The 20,418-nt window shown below is 36.3% G+C and overlaps 1 protein-coding gene across 1 annotated transcript in view; it reads left to right on the forward strand.

The window, feature by feature from the left end:
- Positions 1-20,418, forward strand: part of LOC150076358 (transcription factor E2F8-like) — a 229,884-nt gene that overhangs the window by 32,320 nt on the left and 177,146 nt on the right. Inside the window, exon 2 of the mRNA XM_090387330.1 lies at positions 16,693-16,826. Within this exon, the coding sequence (XP_090243456.1) occupies positions 16,693-16,826 (134 nt within the window). The remainder of the gene's footprint in view (positions 1-16,692; positions 16,827-20,418) is intronic.

The raw sequence follows: 20,418 nt of genomic DNA on the forward strand, positions 1-20,418 counted from the left end.
TTTAAATTCTATACAGTGGGACCAACTGATGATGTTACCAACAGCAAACTCAAAATGGGAAGCATTCAAGGAACTAATCTTGGTGGCTACCAGGCTTTACATACCAACTAAGAAATATTGTTCAAGGTTTAGGCCTAAATGGTTGTCAGATGGACTAATGAGACATGTGGCAGAGAAGAAAAATGCATGGGATACATACAAATTAATGGGTGACATGGAAGCCTATGATAGATATAAGTTGGTCTGTAACCAAGTCACAAAGGAGATTAGGCAGGCAAAGGCAGACTACGAAAAATCCTTGGCAAAGGATGCAAAGAAAAACAGAAAGGAGTTCTTTACATACTTGAACTCGAGAAGGAAAGGGATGAATCAGATTGGTCCACTGGATATTGATGGTTCAACAGTTGAGGATCCTGCTCAGGTGGCTAACAATCTAAACGAGTATTTTGCATCTACATTCACACATGAGGAGTTATTCAGGAAGGAGAATGATGTAGGTAAAGTAAACATTGGCAGTGAGCTGGATGATTTTGTAATAACTGAGAGGAAAGTGGAGGAGAGATTGTTGAGGATGAACATAAAAAAGGCACCTGGGGTGGATGGGATCTATCCAGTTATATTAAAGGAAGTATGCAAACCCCTAGCCATAATTCTGAGAGCTTCTTTGGACTCAGGGGAGGTACCCATAGACTGGAGATGTGCAAATGTAACCCCAATTCACAAAGGAGGATCAAAGGCTGACACAAGTAATTATAGACCTGTTAGTTTAACTTCTGTTCCAGGGAAATTAATGGAGGCACTGGTTAAAGAAGCACTGCAGGATCATCTAGACAAGAATTCAGTTATAGCTCAGACGCAGCATGGTTTTGTTAAGGGCAGGTCTTGCCTGACCAATTTGATTGGATACTATGATGTAGTCACAAAAGAACTGGATGCAGGGAATAACTTTGATATTATATATTTGGATCTTAGAAAGGCTTTTGATACTGTTGCACATGGAAGACTGCTGCACAAATTGGAGCAGTGTGGCATTGGAGGCAAATTGCTGCTATGGATAAGGGGATGGTTGAGTGGCAGAAGACAGAGAGTGGTAATCAATGGACACTGCTCAACGTGGACTAATGTTATTAGTGGAGTTCCTCAAGGTTCAGTGTTGGGTCCATTGTTGTTTTCGGTGTTTATGAATGATATTGATGATGGGATATCAAGTTTAATGTCTAAGTTTGCAGATGATACAAAGGTTGGCAGGGTCGTTAAGGACACTACTGACGCTATGCTGCTGCAACAGGATCTGGAAAGGTTGAACAGATGGGCTGAGAGGTGGCAAATGAAGTTTAACATTGACAAATGTAAAGTACTACATATGGGTAACAGTAACCCCAGAGCAATGTATCAACTCTGCGGTACTACACTGACAGTGGTGGAGAATGAAAAGGACCTGGGGGTAATTGTGCAGGCAGATATGAAGTTCTCTGAGCAGTGCAGACGAGCTGCAAGAGTAGCTCATGGTGTCTTGTCAATGATATACAGGAATTTTTCTAGCAGGGATAAGGAGGTGATTATTCCCTTGTATAAGGCAATGGTTAGGCCACATCTTGAGTACTGTATACAGGTCTGGAGGCCTCATTTCAAGAAGGATGTAGAGCTGCTGGAACGGGTACAGAGAAGGGCAACAAGATTAGTAAATGGAACAAAGGGTTGCTCTTACGAAGAAAGGCTTAAGTTTTGCAAATTACAGAGTCTGGAGACTAGGCACCGGCGAGGTGATCTGATAGAGGTGTATAAGGCTTTGAATGGTTTGAGCATGCTCAATGCCAATGGGATTCTTCATCTTTCTCAGAATAATCACCTCAGAGGGCATAAATTCAAATTGAGGAAGGACGGATGTCGGATAGATGTGCGGAAATTTGCCTTTGGCCAGCGGGTGGTTGGTTGGTGGAACCGACTTCCATCACTTGTTGTTGAAGTTGATAGCCTAAACAAATTTAAAGCTCAACTGGACAGGTATTTCGAACGAACGGAGGGGTGAAATGGGAGAGGGTTTTTTTTTTTTTTTTTTGGCTGATGCTGAATAAGCTTGCTTTCTTGCATCATATGCCTCTACTAATGCTAATGCTAATTTTTGGTACTATCTTGGTACACACTTTCCTCATGCCAAAATTTTCAGTTGAAATTAATCTGTTTTTTTTTGTCCATATTGAGTTCTGATGCAACCATTCTAATGCTTAAACAATGATCACTTATAATCAGTGTCTTTACCTGGTCTACATTTTCATCAGTTTTCACAGATACCAGAAGGACTGGTCATTCATCATCTTCCACATTCTCTCTTCTTTCTAAAAATATTTTGCCATTCAAACACACAAGCCCTTGACGTAGTTTCTTCCCCATAAACTTGACATAACCACTCATAACTTTGAATTGGGATTTTCTCAAGTTTTGTTAAAAATTTGAGGTTGATTCATTGTTCAATTCTTTTGTCTGTTATTTTTCTGGCAAACTGCAAAAACATAAGGTATAAAAACTGGTCTCACTGTAAAGTGAATGCACGTATTGGAATGTGACTTGACAGACAACTAGGGAAAGGTTGAAGGTCAACTGCTCTGCCTGTGTTTCACAGGTGGCATTTGGTGTGTAGCAGCTGAGCTCAGTCTTGTCACATCTTGCATAAGCAAAAAATTCTTTGCTACATTTCATTGCATTCTTATTCAAAGACTTCTCATAATTTGCCCTAGCTTACCTTAATCCCCTTAATAACATGACTGCAGACTATTTTGTACTTACTATAGGTATTTGTATTCCTGACAATTTATAATCATCCTGTGCATTTTCTTCTCTGTCACTAGTCTCATCAGTTCATCTGACATCCATTTAAGTCTAAACCTTGAACAATATCTCTTAATTGGTATAAAAAGCTTCTTTGATTGCTTCTCATTTCAAATTTTTAATTAGTAATTTCATTAACTGGTCTCACTGAAGGCAATTTAGAAACTATCTACCACCACCATAGTTGCCGTTACTAAAGCAAAATGCCTTTCCCCTTTATCTACTTAAAGATAAATCAATACATTATGATCACTTCCACATAGTGTTTTCTTTATCTGGATATTCTTACTGCATGAAGAGTCTGCCGATATTCAGATCAAGAGTATTGCTTTCTCTTGTTGCCTCTCTAACATGCTGCTTAGAAAACAGTCATCCAGTAAATCCAGAAAATTTCTGCCTTCTGTGTCAGTGACCAACCCACAAGTTCTAGTTGCTATTTTTAAAGTTAAAATCCCCCATTATAAGACATTCTGATTTATGGCCTACTCTGTTTTTATGTAGTTTTTTTATTTTGCTGATCACAGCTTTTTTTGGCTTATAGCACATCCCTACTCTCATTTTTGCTTTCCCAGTGCACACCAAACTGGCTGAACATTGAATGGCCACAACATGTATGCCCTGGCTTAGATTTAAGTGTTTTTTTGACCAGGAGTATAAGTCCATTCCCCTGTCTCCCTTCTTGTCTGACTTTTCTGTACATATTCTATTCACCATATTCAAATTCCAAATCCCTTATATCTGAGTGGCACCATGTCTAGGGTAGCCCTACAGTGTCTGTGTTTGATGTCCTATTCAGTACTTCAAGTTCATCAAATTTGTTTACTATACTCCTAGATTAATGTATTGTGCAAGTATATATGCACTGGTTTTTACTCTTAGTAACCCTAACATAGCTGATGCATTTTTTGTTCCATGAGAACCCATTGCAAACCTTGTAATCCTCTACACCATAAACTCCATGCTGCTGCATGTCCTAAATAGAAGCAGTGCCGACTGGGCTATCCGGGTGGATAAAGTGCCTGCTGGAACCCAAAGGTCGTGGGTTCGAATCCCTTGGGCCTGGATATTACGATGGTGCCGTACTGTCCCGTTGGACCTCAACGGCCACGATACACGAAGGAAGCAGGAAAAAACTGATTCCTTCATGTATTGCTCACATCATACGATAAAAAAAAAAAAAAAAAAAAGCAGTGCAAGAATCACTCTGAAATCTGCCAGTGCCCTCTGTCAGTCTATTAGTTCGTGTATTTTCCAAAGTTAGCAGTTTTCTGACCCACTTAACAGTACCTTAATATTGTCAGCAAATATTCTTGCACTCCTTCTATTTAAGTATATTTCATCCCTATAAAAATAGTCTTTTCTGTTAACAAGGATAGGCCATTCAGAGAAAAATTCTACCTCATGAGCCTTGCACAAACTCTCCATAGCTGAATTGATTGGGAAGGCTCTCATTGTATACTCTCTCCTGTCGTGTCTGGGCGGAATTGCTGATACTTTCAAATTTAATCCTAAATCTCAACTTTTTGTCAACATTGCCTGTACTTGTTAAGTAAATCATCAAATCTCTCAAGCACTGAGCATAATATTCCTTTATGTAGTTAGTAAAAATATTCAGTGGAGTCAGGCATCGATCAGTGATATGGGGAGGATTGGTATTGTTGACTTCCCTTTGAGTAAAAGTTTTTGTATGGAATTTTCTTAATGTTTTGAACTTTTTGAAATATAGTCTGTGACATTGTGATATTTTTCTTTATTTGTTGCTTTTTGTTCTTCCCCCCTCTCAAATTTAATCTGCTTTTCTTGGTTCAGTTTACCCCATACTTATATGGCACATGACACATTTCTAACATACGTTGGAAAAGGTTGGCTGCCACTGGCCTAAACCATAATTAGCTATAGTTATCCAGTTATAATTGACATTTGCCAGTTACAGCTATGCCAAAATTCACTACACCAGCCAGGTTTAGGAATGTCAGTGGGGGGGGAAGTATAGTAGGAACAAGGAAATACCAACACTAGATGAAATAATTGGTAGAAATGGGCTAGGCATAGCACCCCACTTTCTTTGAAGAAAGTGAGGTGCTAATTCTTGGGTGCTTCAAAGAAAGTGGGGGTGCTATTTCTAATGATTATCATTAGAAATTATTATATTCCCATGATCTATGGTAATGGATCATGGGATATAAAAATTAGAAAGCTAATTGTTCCACATGTTCAGATTATGAACCTAAGGGGGCATAAATTCAAATTAAGAAAAGACAGATGTAGAATAGATGTGCGGAAATTTGCCTTTAGCCAGCGGGTGGTTAAATGCTGGAACAAACTTCCATCTGTCGTTGTGGAAGTTGATAGGTTAAATAAATTTAAGGAAGAACCGGACAGGCATTTGGAGGGAATGGTGTGATTTTTTTTTTTTTTTTTTTTTTTGGCTGATGCTGCATAAGCTCATGCACTTTCTTTCTTGCATCACATGCTGCTACTACTAATTAAACATAAAAGGCAAGAGAAAGTTATTGAGAATAATACTCAGGCAAACTGCAAGCTGAACTATCTCTGTCATAATATGGTCTCTTGGTATTTCAGTTAAGAATAGAACCTCAGTTAACTTCAGTTAAGAATTATCCATGGAACAGTAAATTAGAAAGCTAATTAGTAAACATAAAAGACAAGAGAAAGTTATTGACAATAATACTCAGGCAAATTGCAAGCTGAACTATCTCTGTCATAATATGGTCTCTTGGTATTTCAGTCAAGAATAGAAGATAGAACAGGAAGCTGATCTATGGAACAGTGGATTAAGATACCCACTGTTCCATGTTAATGATTTTGTAATAACTGAAAGCAAAGTGGAGAGAAATTGTTGAAGTTAAACATAAGAAAGGCACCTGGGGTGGATGGGATCTATCCAGTTATATTAAAGGAGGCGGTAATGCAACTAAGCGAACCCTTAGCCATAATTATGAGAGCATCCTTGGACTCAGGGGAGGTTCCCACGGACTGGAGATGTGCAAATGTATCCCCAATTCACAAAGGGGGATCGAAGGGAGACATGAGTAATTACAGACCAGTTATTTTAACTTCTGTTCCAGGTAAAATAATGGATCCAGTTGTTAAAGATGCATTGCAGGATCATCTAGACAAGACTGCAGCAATAATTCAGACACAGCATGGGTTTGTTAAGGGAAAGTTTTGTCTGACAAATTTGATAGGATATTATGATGTGGTTACAAAGGAACTGGATGCAAAAAATAATTTTGATATCATCTATTTGGATTTCAGGAAAGCTTTTGACACTGTTGTGCATGGAAGACTATTGTACAAATTGGAGCAGAATGGTATTAAGGGTAAGTTGCTACAATGGACAAAAGGATGGTTAAGTGGGAGAAGACAGAGGGTGGTAATCAATGGGTGCTGCTCTTTGTGGACTAATGTTATTAGTGGAGTCCCACAGGGTTCGGTGTTAGGTCCACTGTTGTTTTGTATATTTATCAGTGATATTGATGAAGGTATATCAGGCTTAATGTTGAAGTTTGCAGATGATACAAAGGTTGGCAGGGTTGTTAATGACAGTAATGTCAGTGTGCTACTGCAACAGGATCTAGATAATTTGGGCAGATGGGGCTAAGAAGTGGCAACTGAAGTTTTAACCTTGACAAATGCAAAGTACTGTATATGGGTAGAAGTAACCCCAGAGAAACGTACCAACTGTGTGGTACTACACTTAAGGTGGTAGAAAATGAAAAAGACCTGGGAGTAATTGTGCAGTCGGATATGAAGTTTTCTGAGCAATGCAGACAGGCTGCCAGGGCAGGTCATGAGGTTTTGTCAATGATATATAGGAATTTTGCTAGCAGGGAGAAGGAGGTGATTGTCCCTCTGTATAAGGCAATGGTCAGGCACCTTGAGTACTGCGTACAGGTCTGGAGGCTTCATTTTAGAAAGGATGTAGATTTACTTGAGCGTATACAGAGAAGGGAAACAAGATTGGTGAGGGGAATGAAGGGATCTTCTTACCAAGTTCTGCAAATTGCAGTGGCTGGAGACTAGGCACCTGTGCGGTGATCTGATTGAGGTGTATAAGGCCTTAAAGACAGATGTAGAATAGATGTGCAGAAATTTGCCTTTAGCCAGCGGGTGGTTAATTGCTGGAACAAACTTCCATCTGTCGTTGTGGAAGTTGACAGGTTAAATAAATTTAAGGAGGAACTGGACAGGCATTTGGAGGGAATGGTGTGTTTTTTTTTTTTTTTTTTTTTTGGCTGATGCTGCATAAACTTATACACTTGCTTTCTTGCATCACATGCCACTACTACTACCCAAACAAAATAAGACAAACATTGAGGAAGGTAAATATTAATGGTAATGAAGGTAATATACAGATAAATCTAGGCTTAACTATGAAATACTGTCCAATTTAGGGCTTTAATAATTCAAAATGCCATCATCAGGCAGATCATGTGATCAGAATGCCTTAGTTAATTATGTGGTGCTGTGAAAGACCTAAGGCCCTAACAAGTGGCATATTGCTGTGTTTAGAAATTATACTAGAAAATGTCCCAGCCTTGACAACCTATAGGAATGAACCAAAAATGGAAATGACAGAGTAGAGGTGGTGAACATCAAGTATCAAATGCTGAACCTTAAGAAGCATGGTATAATGTTATAGCAAAGTTTAACTGAGCAGAAATCCAAGGAAAAATAAGATTAAAAAAAAAAAAAAAAAAAAAAAAAAAAAAAAGAAGCTTAGTATAATGTTTTAAAAAGAACAAAGAACAAAAATTCAAGGACATAAAGTCAAAAAGAGGGGAAAATATGTCTAGATGATCCATGAATAGGAGTGTATAAATATATCATGAAAATCAGTGTAGATTTACCTAGAGTATCATAAATAAGCATATAGCTATTAACAACGTAATATAAGATTAGACCAAGCATAAAATCAGTAGTAAGCTTTCTGAAAGTAAGCTTGCTATCAGTCAGGATAATATTTCAAACTATTTGAACAGGAGAGGTGATAATAAAGTGTCTAAAGTGCTACAGAGGGCATTTTATTTTCAACAAATATATTAAAAATATTTTTAATATATATACATACACACACACAGTGGAATCTCATTAATACAAAGTTCAAGGGACCTAAAATTTCACATTTTGTAATAACGAGGTCCCCCAAAAGTGTCAAAATTCAACCTTTTTTTTTTTTCCTTCTCCCCTACATACTGTATATCTAAGAATAATAATATCGAAAATAAATTAATAAAATAAAATAAAAACAAAAGCCTTGTCTAACAATACAGTAATAGGAATAACATATTTTTTAAAGATTTTATTTTATTTGCAAGATAAACTAAGTGAAAAGCAATATTAAAGGAATTGAAAATATTGTACAGTATATATTTTGATATATACAATATTTTAGTATCACAGTAAAAAAAAATACAATCTTAATATAAAAGGAGACATACAAACCATTAACTTTTTAATAAATTAATCTAATTTAAAGAAAAAAATCCAATGTTGTTTGCACAGTTTTTATCCTATATGCATTTTTAACTACAGCACAATCGTCATCAAATGCAATTGTTGTTTCTTTATCAACCTTACTGCAGGCCAACACATTCTCTATTATGTTGAATTTTGGGCATCTTTTTTAGATGGCAGTGCATCCAAGACATTCCAATTTGGCTGCAAATTGTTCCCTCCTATGTTGCGGATCAAGTACCTTATCAGGCAGGCTCTGTATGCTCTCTTGAGGTTATAAATAATGCCTTGATCCAGTGGTTGCATTAAAATGGTGGTATTGGGGTGAGGGGTAAAAACAACAGCCATATATTTGTCAACTTAAGTGTCTCAGCAGAATGTGCTGTACAATGGTCTAAAATCATCAAATTTCCTTTTTTCCGAAGCCATTCTTCTGTCCAATTTTGATAACTAAGACTGAAAAATTTTGACCGTAAGCCAAGCAATTCTATTGGTCTCATAATCGCAGGGAAGTTGGTTAACTGCTTTAAAACATCTTGGCTTGGAAAACTTACCAATCACTAGTGGGTGTAGTTTTGTACTGCATCTGAATTGCAGCAAAACAGAACATTGAGTCTGTTTACTTAATTTTCCACCATGACAAGACGCTCCTCAAACAGCAAATGGTTTGTTTGGCAGCAAATTATAAAATAAACCTGCCTCGTCAAGATTGTTTGTTTGTTTGTTATTTGGTTTTTAGGAGCATTAGCAACTAAGGCCATATTGCTCCGGGAATATGCGGTGGTAATTTCATGACCTTTCTGCATCCTCCGTATTTGGTGGTCACAGGCTCAACCCTGGTCTAATCAAGAAGCGTGTGCTACGCACTGCTGCTCCTGCTCACCTGGCTATGGAGGTGCCTCTCGTCAAGATTAAAAAATATCCTTTGCCTCATATTTTTCAAGGATGGACCGTACAGAACACAACCAGTCTGTAGCCTTTTCTTTGTCGACTAATCCAGACTCACCACAAACATTTCGCGAAACCAAGTTATTCCTGTCTTTAAATCTTTGGAGCTAGCCACTGCTGCATTTGAAGTCGCTAATCCCATGTTGATAAGCTAGATAATTTGCCTTTTCTTGCAAAATTGGACCTGATATTGGCAAATTAGATGCATGCATTTGTTGGTACCACTCAATGTTTTGTTTCAGGCTCCTCGTGTTTTGCACCACGAATTCTATTCCTGTTTTTCATCGCTGCTCCGGTATCATGATGCACTTCAAGTCTTTTTCGGTTTTTTTCAGTATTGTAGATAAAGTAGTTAAAGGGATGTTGTATTCCTTTTCAATGTCCATTTTGCTTCTTTCCGTCCTGTCAGCCTCTTGTATAATTTTTAGTTTAATTTCCAGGCTTAATTCTGTCTGTCTACATTTTGTCGCTATAACACTGCTAGATAAATTTAATATAAACAAATTTTAAATTAATTTAAAGACAAGTTCTGAAAAAGACATCAGCTCAGATAAAATGCCACAAAAATTAGATTGCTGTATACAATAGAAAAAGACTTTGAACTGGGGTAACAATTGCAACTGACCTTATTCCCATGGAGAGCGAGGGAGTGCATGTAAACAACTTAGAAAAACTTTTTATTCTTTTGTTAATTTAGCAACTCATCCTTCAGAAAGATGTTTTTTCAGAGTGCCCTTGACATTGTAGCTACCATAAACTGCTTTTGTTTACACAAAACTAATTTCTAACAAGTCAGTGCCATCATTCAGGAAGTAGGGAGCCAGGTGGCCGGGGAGGCAATAATCAGATTGCTCTGCCAAGATTCGTATTAAACATACAAGGTGCCTCTGTAGCCAGGTGGGAAGAAGCAGCAGTGCGTAGCACACGCTTCTTGATTAAACCGGGGTTCGAGCCCGTCACCACCAAATACGGAGGATGTGGAAAGGTCAGGGAATGACCACCGCATATCCCCAGAGCAATATGGCCTTAGTTGCTAATGCTCCTAAAAACCAAATAACAAATAACAATTAAACATACAAAGTGACAATATTTATTTCTCATGGGGTGAAAATGAACTTTGTAATAAATATTAACCGAATTTTGTAATAAACAAATATATTTACATAGAAAAGCCTATCCTTTCGCAGGGGAATGGCATGTGCTTCATATAAACAAGTACTTTGTATAAACCGAGTTTGTATTAATGAGATTTTACTGTATATATATAAAATTGATTTTTCACAGATGTGTTCATATTTTTTATAATAGATTGAAAATAAAGGTGGCAGAATAAAGTGAACAATTTTGAATTAATTCTTGCTGATTTTTAAGATTATAAATAGGATAACTATAACTTTATATTTCATTGAGAGAGAGAGAGACAAAAAAACACTGGTGTTCAGTTACAAGTTAAATATATCATGTCAAGATAATATAATGAAATGAAATAGATGAGTAAAACATGGCCTCTTAGTCAAATGAAATCAATAGCCTCATTATAAAAAATAAAATAAAATAGATCAAACAAATTATTGGAATGAAAATAGCAGTTGAAATGAAACCAGTTTTGATGAAGTAATGCCAAAACCAAAAATACTATTCATTACAGTGCTAAAATAAATTACAGCCATTTTCCAAAAGGAATATCACAGCATACAAGTGTCTTAGCAAATCAAATATACTAACTCAAATAGCTAAGCATAAAATATTAATGCAGGAACTAGCTGATATGGGAACAAGCTAATATGCAACAAGGTGTGAATTTTAGGAATGAATTCACACCTTGTTGCCTGTTAGTGTATAGTTACTGAAAGAGTATTTTGCATCTACATTAATGCATGAGGAAGTAAGCAGGGAAGTGGAGACCAGATATTTATCAAACTCTGGCAGGGAGCTAAATGATTTTAGCTTAACTTACGCCTCTCTTGGTAAAGGATCCCTTCATTCTCCTCACCAATCTTGTTGCCCTTCTCTGTAGCGTGTACATCCTTCCTAAAATGAGGCCTCCAGACCTGTACGCAGTACTCAAGGCGTGGTCTGACCATTGCCTTATACAGAGGGACAATCACCTCCTTTTCCCTGCTAGCAAAATTCCTGTATATCATTGACAAAACCCCGTGACCTGCTCTGGCAGCCTATCTGCATTGCTCAGAAACCTTCATATCTGACTGCACAGTTACTCCCAGGTCTTTTCATTTTCTACCACCCTAAGTGTAAAATGTTAATGTGGAAGTTGATAGGTTAAATAAATTTAAGGAGGAACTGGACAAACATTTATAGGGAATGGTTATGTAAATTTTTTTTTTTTTTTGGCTGATGCTACATAAGCTCCAATGCTTGCTCTCTTGCATCACATGCAACGATTACTATTGCTATGATCTGGTTACAAAGGAACTGGATGCCAAAAATAATTTTGGTATCATACTTGGATTTCAGGAAAGATTTTGATGCTGCGCATGGAAGACTACTGTACAAATTGGAGCAGTATGGTATTGAGTGCAAGTTGCTACAATGGATAAAAGAATGGTTTAGTGGGAGATGACAGAGAATGGTAATCAATGGATGCTGCTCTTCATGGACTAATGTTATTAGTAGAGTTCCCCTCGGTTTGGTGTTGGGCCCATTGTTGTTTTCTCTATTTATTAATGATATGGATGAAGGTAAGATCAGGAAGCCTTGGATTACAGAAGACACTTTTAAACTTATTGAACAGAGAAGAACTGTATAAGCCTAGGGTGTATACAAAGAAACGAAGAGTATCAGGAACTAAGCAAAGTCATCAAGCGCTGTTTAAGCCAGGACAAACAGGATTATATCAATTGAAAGTGTAAAGAAATCGAATACCACAAGAAATGAAACAACACTCAAAAGATCTATGATGTAATTAAGTCCTTAAGACAAAAGTTTCGACCAAAACTTAATGTAATTAAGGACTCCAAGGGGGAAATTTTAACAGAGGAGAACACAATCAAAGGAAGGTGGAAAGAATACTGTGAGCAGCTCTTCCGAGCACCTGCTGGCACTAATGATCTCTCCTCCCCCCCCCTTTTCAAGAGTGTGTGTTCATGAACCAGTACCACTGAAGGAAGAAGTCGAAAAAGCCATCAGTGAACTAACGTGTGGCAACTCACCTGGAATTGATTAAAGCTACAGGTTGAAGGGTACAGAGTTTTTTTTCATAAAATGATTGTAAAAATTTGGGAAACGGGACAGTGGCCATCAGATTGGAAGAAATCAATTTTCATCCCCTTACCAAAAAAAAAAAAATCTGAAAATTTGTTCAAATTACAGGGCTATTAGCCTAATTTCTCATGCTAGCAAGATTCTTAAAATCATATTAAACCGAATCTCAAGAAAACTTGAAGAAATGCCAGAAGAGCAAGCAGGTCTCAGAAGGGGTAGAGGAACCAGAGATCAGATCTTAAATCTACAACTGATTATTGAAAAATGCAAAGAATTCAATGTTCCGGTCATGTTGTGTTTTATAGATTATGCAAAAGCATTTGATTGTGTTCAACATGAGAAACTATAGGGGAAACAATGACTATTATGGGTTTCCAAATCTACATAATTCAGCTCGATTAATCTGCTGTCTAGGAACAGGAAAGAACTGTGAGAACAAACATGGGAAACACGGACTTTTTCAAGATAGGTATTGGTGACAGGCAGGGCTGTATTTTGTCACCTCAACTTTTTAATCTTTATGCTGAAGATATCATGCGTGAAACTTTGGAAGATTTAGAGACTGGCATCAAAATTGGAGGGCTGAAGTTAAACAACCTTCATTATGCAGATGGTGCTGTGCTAATTTCTTAAAGGAACTCTGAGGAGAGTATGTGAAGCAAGGAAGAAAAAAGGATTGTTTCTGAATGTGTGTAAAACTAAAATTATGGTGATTGGTGATAATCTTGGTTTCAGTAAAGTGAAGGTTAATGGACAAGATATTGAAGAAGTTGATGAATTTGATCACTTAGGGTCAAGAATAAATAAAAATATTGACTGTTCAAACGATGTAAAGAGACGACAGGCAATTGCTAAAATGTTAGTCGCTAATCTGATAAAATTACAGAGAGATCATGATCTGCCCTTAAAGACAAAACTGAGAATCATTGATTCGTTAATTTTTCCAGTTGCAACTTATGGATGTGAAGGATGGAATCTGAAAAGAGTTTACAGGAAGAAAATTGAGGTATTTTCTTGTCTATTACAGGAGAATACTGCGTATTTCTTACTTGGATTGAAGAACAAATGAGTAGGTATTGAATAAAATTGGCAGGCCTAAAATTCTTCTTCATAGCATCAACAAAAAAGGGGCACCTCCGTGGGCAGGAGCAGCAGTGTGTAGCACACGCTTCTTGATTAGACCGGGGTTCGAGCCCGTGACCACCAAATACGGATGTGGAAAGGTCAGGGAATGACCACCGCATATCCCTGGAGTAATATGGCCTTAGTTGCTAATGCTCTTAAAAACCAAACAACAACGACAACGGCATCAACAAAAGAAAACTCATATTTTTTGGTCGTATAGTAAGAAGTGAAAACTTTTTGTTGAAGAATATAATGGAAGGAAAAACCGAGGGGAAGAGGTGCAGAGGAAGATCTGCAACTAGGTGGAAGGATGGGATCAGTGAACTTCTGGGCATGACAATGTGATGCTGCTCGTATAGCACACGATCGATGCAGTTGGAGGAATTTGTTGGTGGCCACAATAGCTCCTCAGGAAGCTATGTAACTGGAAGAAGATATCCGGGTTAATGTCTAGGTTTGCAGCCTAGACATTAACAACTGTGCCGAAGGTCGGCACAGTTGTTAATGACAGAAATGACAGTACTTTACTGCAACAGAATCTGGAAAAGTTGAGCAGATGGGCTTAGAGGTGGCAACTGAAGTTTAACATTGACAAATGTAAAGTATTGCATAAGGCGGTTTGAGCAAGCCCAATGCTGATGGGATTCTTCCTCTTGCTCAGATTACTCATGGTGGGGGGGGCATAAATTAACATTGAGGAAAGACAATTGTAGAATAGATGTGTGGAAATTTGCCTTTAGCCAGCAGCTGGTTGATAGTTGGAACAAACTTCCATCTGTTATGATGGAGGTCATCAACTTAACTAAGTTCAAGGCAGAATTAGAAAAACATTTGGAATGAATGGATGGGTGAAATATTTATAAAATTGGCTGATGCTATATAAGCTTGCTTTCTTGCATCATATGCCTCTACTAATGCTATTAATGCAGGAACTAGTTGATATGGGAACAATCTAATATGCATTGAATTCTAGGAATGAGTTCACACCTTGTTGCCTGTTAGTGTATAGTTCAGTAAGTGGCATAGTGCTGTGTAAAACATACCTGTCAACCAGTAGAGTACACTTAAACACGAGAATGTGTGATATCATGTTTTTAGGAAACCAAACTGAGCACCATGTAAGCTATTAAACAGTATCAAATTATACAGCAAACTGGTTAAATATATCATGCTAAGATAAGTGCAAAAAACCAATAAATCAAAAAATATGTCAAGTAAACAAAACTCAATAAAATTTATTCACACACACACACACACACACACACACACACACACACACACACACACACACACACACACACACACACACACACACACACACACACACACACACACACACGGGGTGTTTATAATGTGGAGAAAATAAATAATTTAGTCAATATGTGTCAGCGTATTCTTATTTATTTTTTTTTCATTGAAAATTCCATAGCCTTTTTTTTTTTTTTTTTTTTAAATTCAAACAGCCATAGTTCTGTGACCATACTGCAACCATTGAATTGTTCCTTTATGTTTGTTACAGCCATTCTCTCAGGTATGACAAGCAATTACTTGCTATTTTGGAGTTTAAAATGCTGATACAACTAATATTCAGGTGATACTTCAATTCACAGAACTGAATTTCGGCAAAATTCAGTTCTGTGACAACCAAATAATCTGCTCTCACCGTTATGATGGTGGGACTGTTAGTAACCCTCTGTATAACCTCTGTGTGCAAGTCCTGAAATACTGCTCCTAATATACTGAAGGTGACCACCCAGGTACGAACTAATGCAAGCAGGGGTCAATATTATGGGTAGAAGAATCTCATCAACAGTTTCAGTGCCATCACTTTGCTTATTGGAGGTGTGAAGTGGTGAAACCAATGTTTAGTCTCTAGAGCAAAGCTCCTGCACAACCCCATGCATGATGATTGATTTTTGTTGAGTTTACGATGGGCATCATAGTGAGATCCAATCTTCCTTACATTTTGAGGGTACAGCTCTAAAACGATATTTGCAGGTTGGCTGATAGATAGTAAACTGGACTGAACTTTCTGGTAACTCTCTAGGAAGCATCTGAATCAGCTAATCTATAATTTTGCTAGTCTATTCTGCCAGATATGACTGGAAGGATTCCAAGTAGTGTGTATGCCTGGGGAGAAGGCATTGTTGGGGACATGTTATGTCAAGGAGCTGGGTATATTTTTGCTCTGTGTACTTCATGTGGAAAAAAATTTATTACTTTATACATGCTCCTGTTGCCTTTTCTTTTCTACTGACTACATCATGAATAGTCAAACTAATAAAATAGTTTTCACTTTTTTGCGCAGTTCAGTAGAGATTGGTATGTTGGGATACATCACTATAGATTTTTGATCAGGACTTTTAAACCTGTGGCATGTGCACCATACAAACAGCAGTTTTTCATGATTTTTCTTCATATTTGAGCTATAGCAAAAGGCAGACATGACTATCACAAAATCATCCTCCTCTAATTTGGACCTGCAACTACCACAGCAGAAATCAGGTTCCACAATTTTTCTTGATCACCTGTAGGGATTTCAAAACAGGTTTTATATGCATGTTTCATCTTTGCCGCCCTATATATGTACAGACATAGCAGAATGAGTCTGGAGATTTCTTAGACTTTATGTGGTAATCATAGTAAATTGGAAAAGGGAGATGAGAGAGAGAGACTTATATGAATATTGCAGTATATATATATCTCAAAGTATTGGTATGCACTTATGTAATTATTTTTTTTTATGTTACGTAACGTAATGTTATGCATAAGAGATATTTGGATTAATCTGTTTTTTCCTGGTATTTTTCAGGAATTTTAATAATTTGTGGGAGAGGGGGGAGAAAGAGGAAGTGTCGATATGTTTTTTACTAGTTTTGTATAAAAGTTAGAAATGCCAATAAAAGTGTCAAATTGAATTGATATTTATTGTTGTTTTAATCAGTTAAGAATACCAAAATAATATCTTATAACTAATAAGTCTATAAATTGATAGTATGTTAATAATTACTATTTCAGGGGGGAAAAAAATAATTAAAAAAGCTTGTGGTTCGACTTGATTTTTATTTCCTAACACATTTACCTTTTTAGAAATCTTTTGGGAGAAGGTTAGAAATGGCAAAAACAGATGATGATGATGATTTTGATAACATGGAAGGTTTTTATGGTGAAAGCAGTCAGCGTGTGAGTAGAAAAGAAAAGTCCTTGGGGCTTTTGTGTAAAAGGTGAGTTTTGAAATGTATAGTTTTCATTTTCCCCTTAATATGAATTTACATCTTTTAGCATTTATTTTTATTAGCTTACTTTTAAAAAATCAGTCGTGGCTTGATAAGATTACATTTGTACTCATGCATGTCTCTGGCCTGCTTCCCCACAATGTTTTCGGGATGATCCAAACCAAATTTACATCATTTATGAAACTTACAATAAAGCATTGTATCAGGATGTCCTTTTAAAGTGTTTTATTTCAATCTGCCGTGTAATTATAAACTCCAACTATTTACACTACATATGAGGATCATTCAGGGGATATTTTTATTGTGATCCACCATTTTGAAACAACATTCAAATAGATTTCATTATTTGCTTTATTTTAAAGAAGTGGAAAATGGACTCATTAGTTTTATTTAAAACTTTCATATATATTAGTATTATGAGATAATGCTCATTTAGCAGAACCTTAAACACTTTAGATTGCAATTGTTATCCTTCATTCATTTGTCTATTACAGCTAATATTTAGCTGATATAGATAAATCCTAGCCTATCATTAAATTCACTTAGTTTTTAACTCTTAAAAATTTGGTGGGAGTTTATTCTCCAATTCCTGATGGTTTAAAGAAAAAATTCTTAAGTCTATCTTTGGTAACATGTGTGTAGTGCAAACATGCTATTTTGTACGTAATAAAAGAGTAGAAATGCTCTGAGAAGATGGCCTGTGGCTCAATAATATTTAATTGATGTGCTGCAGGCCATTTTCTGAGAGATTTTTAGTATAGCTAAAGCTCAACAATACTCAACAGAGCATCTTTGACTATTTGGGTGATAAGAGGGTTTATATTATCTTTGCAAAAGAAAACAGCTGTTTCATCTGATTAGGATCTTTTTTGGTGGAGAGCCCTACCCAAATATACTTGCAACATGTTAGCATAATAAAAACAATTTGTAGTTTGATTTTCTGGGATAGTTAGGGCTCACAATACCGGTAAAAATCTTAATACCAGTATTTTGGTATTTTTAATTTATGAATTTTGATGACAATTAGGTGCAGTAAAGTAAGAAAAAAAACAAGTAATTACTTGAATTCATGTTTTAAATCAAACTTTTATTACAATAATAAATATTCTAACAAAAAATTATTAAACATACAGTTATTCTAAAAACAAAAAAATATACTTATTGAAACTGCAAATTTGGTTGTCTAAGCATCCACACTACCTGTCCGAATAAAGTGAGCTCTTAAGAAACAAGCAATCAATAGTGTTATCATTTAAACTGGATCTAATTTTGGTACATATTTAATTGGCGGCAGAAAACATCCTTTTGGATTCTGTTGCTGGTTGGTGCTATTGTACTGAGATAGTCGTAGATGAGTTGCAGTTTACCCCCTCCCTTATTCCCTCATCTTCAAAAAATCTTATTTTCTTTTTGACTTTTTATGTCACTATATCCGTATTAATGAAAGAAAGGGATTGATGTTTAAGCTTGGTGAGGAAACCAAATCTAAGATGTGGGGGTTATTTATTTATTTATTAATTTTTATTTCTCTGTACCTTAGTATTGCCATCGGTGGCCATTATTATGATTTTCATACAGCAGCTCCTCTCAAGCACTAAGGCCCACATGCTACCTGACTGTGTTAAAAAATCAAATTTGCAGGAGCTGATGGATTTTCCCATATTTTCTCATGAGCAATGACACAAATATTATAAAACAAGTCATTTATCATACAAAACTATTAACAAGTACAGTAAACCCTCGATTTAACAGACCCGTATATAATGGATTTCGGATTTAACGGACCGGACTAATAATAATGCAGTAATGTACATATTAATCTTGACCATATTATTTTTTTTTAGGTTAACATAAGTTATTCAGTGTTATTATTAATTAATATTTAATAATAATTACCTATTTCCATTATTGTTTTGATAATTACCTACTTTTATAATCAAAATCAGGAAATTGTTTTTTATTCTTTCTGAAAACGCGTTCAAATAGCTGTTTTCCCAGATAACAGATAAGAGCAGGCGGTGACTTGTGAGCTGAACCTGGCTCAGGACACTAAACTGCAGATCTACCGACTCGCTTTGTTTCAGTCTCAGTCTGCCTCAAGCTATTGTGTTGTCAGGTTGTATACAGTGTTTCTGTGATTTCTGAATTCTGACTTTATTTATTAAATAATTTTGCAATTTTTACAATTTAAAGTGTCATCAAGTGATAGAGCAGTTAAAGCATGTGAACTTAAATGTGGCACAGAAATTAGAGCTAATTGAGAAATTAAAATAAGGCGTCTCAGTAGCACGTGTTTGTGAAATTTACGGCATTAAAAAACAAACTGTTTCTGATATCTGTAAATCAAAGGCCAAATTGCAACATTATTCTTTAAAATAGTGTTGATAGCTCTAAATGTGGTTCTACAGAGGGGAGTAGAAAACACATGAAAGTTGCGTGATAAAAACTACGTTAAGAACAATAAAAAATGCCCCTCCAGGTTACATTCGATTTAACGGACTTTCGGCATTAATGGACATCCCTTTTCCCCTATTAGTCCATTAAATCGAGGGTTTACTGTATATACGTAATTGGTATTCATTTACATCTAACATTAATTTTTCTCATTTAATCTGTTAATACCTGCTATCATTTCTATAAAATTTCTTTCAATTAACAATATCAACTCTCTACAGCTGCAAACACTAAGCTAATTCAATCTTAATCACTTCTTCATATTTCTCTTAATCAGCAATATCAATTCTCTTCACAATAGCAATCCATAAGCTGACTTAATACTAACAATTCCATATACCGTATTTCTTCGATCCTAAGACGCCATCGATTGTAAGATGCACCTTAATTTCAGTACCTTAATTTTAGAAAAAAAGCTTTGATTCTAAGAAACAAAAATAAATAAAATAAAACACTAAAATAAATCTAACAAATATTTTTATTATAATTGAATTCAATTTACTAACAACAATAATACCGGTATTTATCAGTAGGTATGTTATTCATCACTTCCTTCTGAATCTTCTGAGCCATTGATATCTGCATCTAAATCAATATCAGAGTCTACTTCACATTCAGGGTCAGATTCTTCTGAGCCGTCGTTATCTTCATTATCCCATAATATATCATCTTCTGAGCCATCGAGAGCGTTGCTGATGCAACATTTTTTAAATGAGTCCTTGACTATTCTTTCTGGGATCAGCTTCCAAGCTGTTGATACCCATTCTGCCAATTTTGATGCTGGCACTCTCTTAATTTTTCCGGAAGGTGTCAGTGGGAGGTTGTCGGTCAACAGCCAGAATTCATATTCCTTTCTCAAGTAATCTTTAAATGGTTTGTTGACTGAAACGTTGAGTGGCTGCAGTTGGCTAGTCATGCCACCAGAAATCACAACCAATCACCATGTTTTTACACAATTTTATTTTTGACCCGTTCAGACAAATGTCCACGAAATGCATCAAGTACTAGTATGCTGAGTGGGTTACGAAGACTTCCAAGGCATCTATTCCACACAACATTTAGCCAGTCTTCCATAAGCTCTGCCGAAATCCATCCATTTTTTTTTGTGCACGCATAATAACATCGT

Source organism: Mastigoproctus giganteus, chromosome 13 (assembly GCF_048544385.1).
Source record: "Mastigoproctus giganteus isolate SK-2022 chromosome 13, ASM4854438v1, whole genome shotgun sequence".
Taxonomy (NCBI): domain Eukaryota; kingdom Metazoa; phylum Arthropoda; class Arachnida; order Uropygi; family Thelyphonidae; genus Mastigoproctus; species Mastigoproctus giganteus.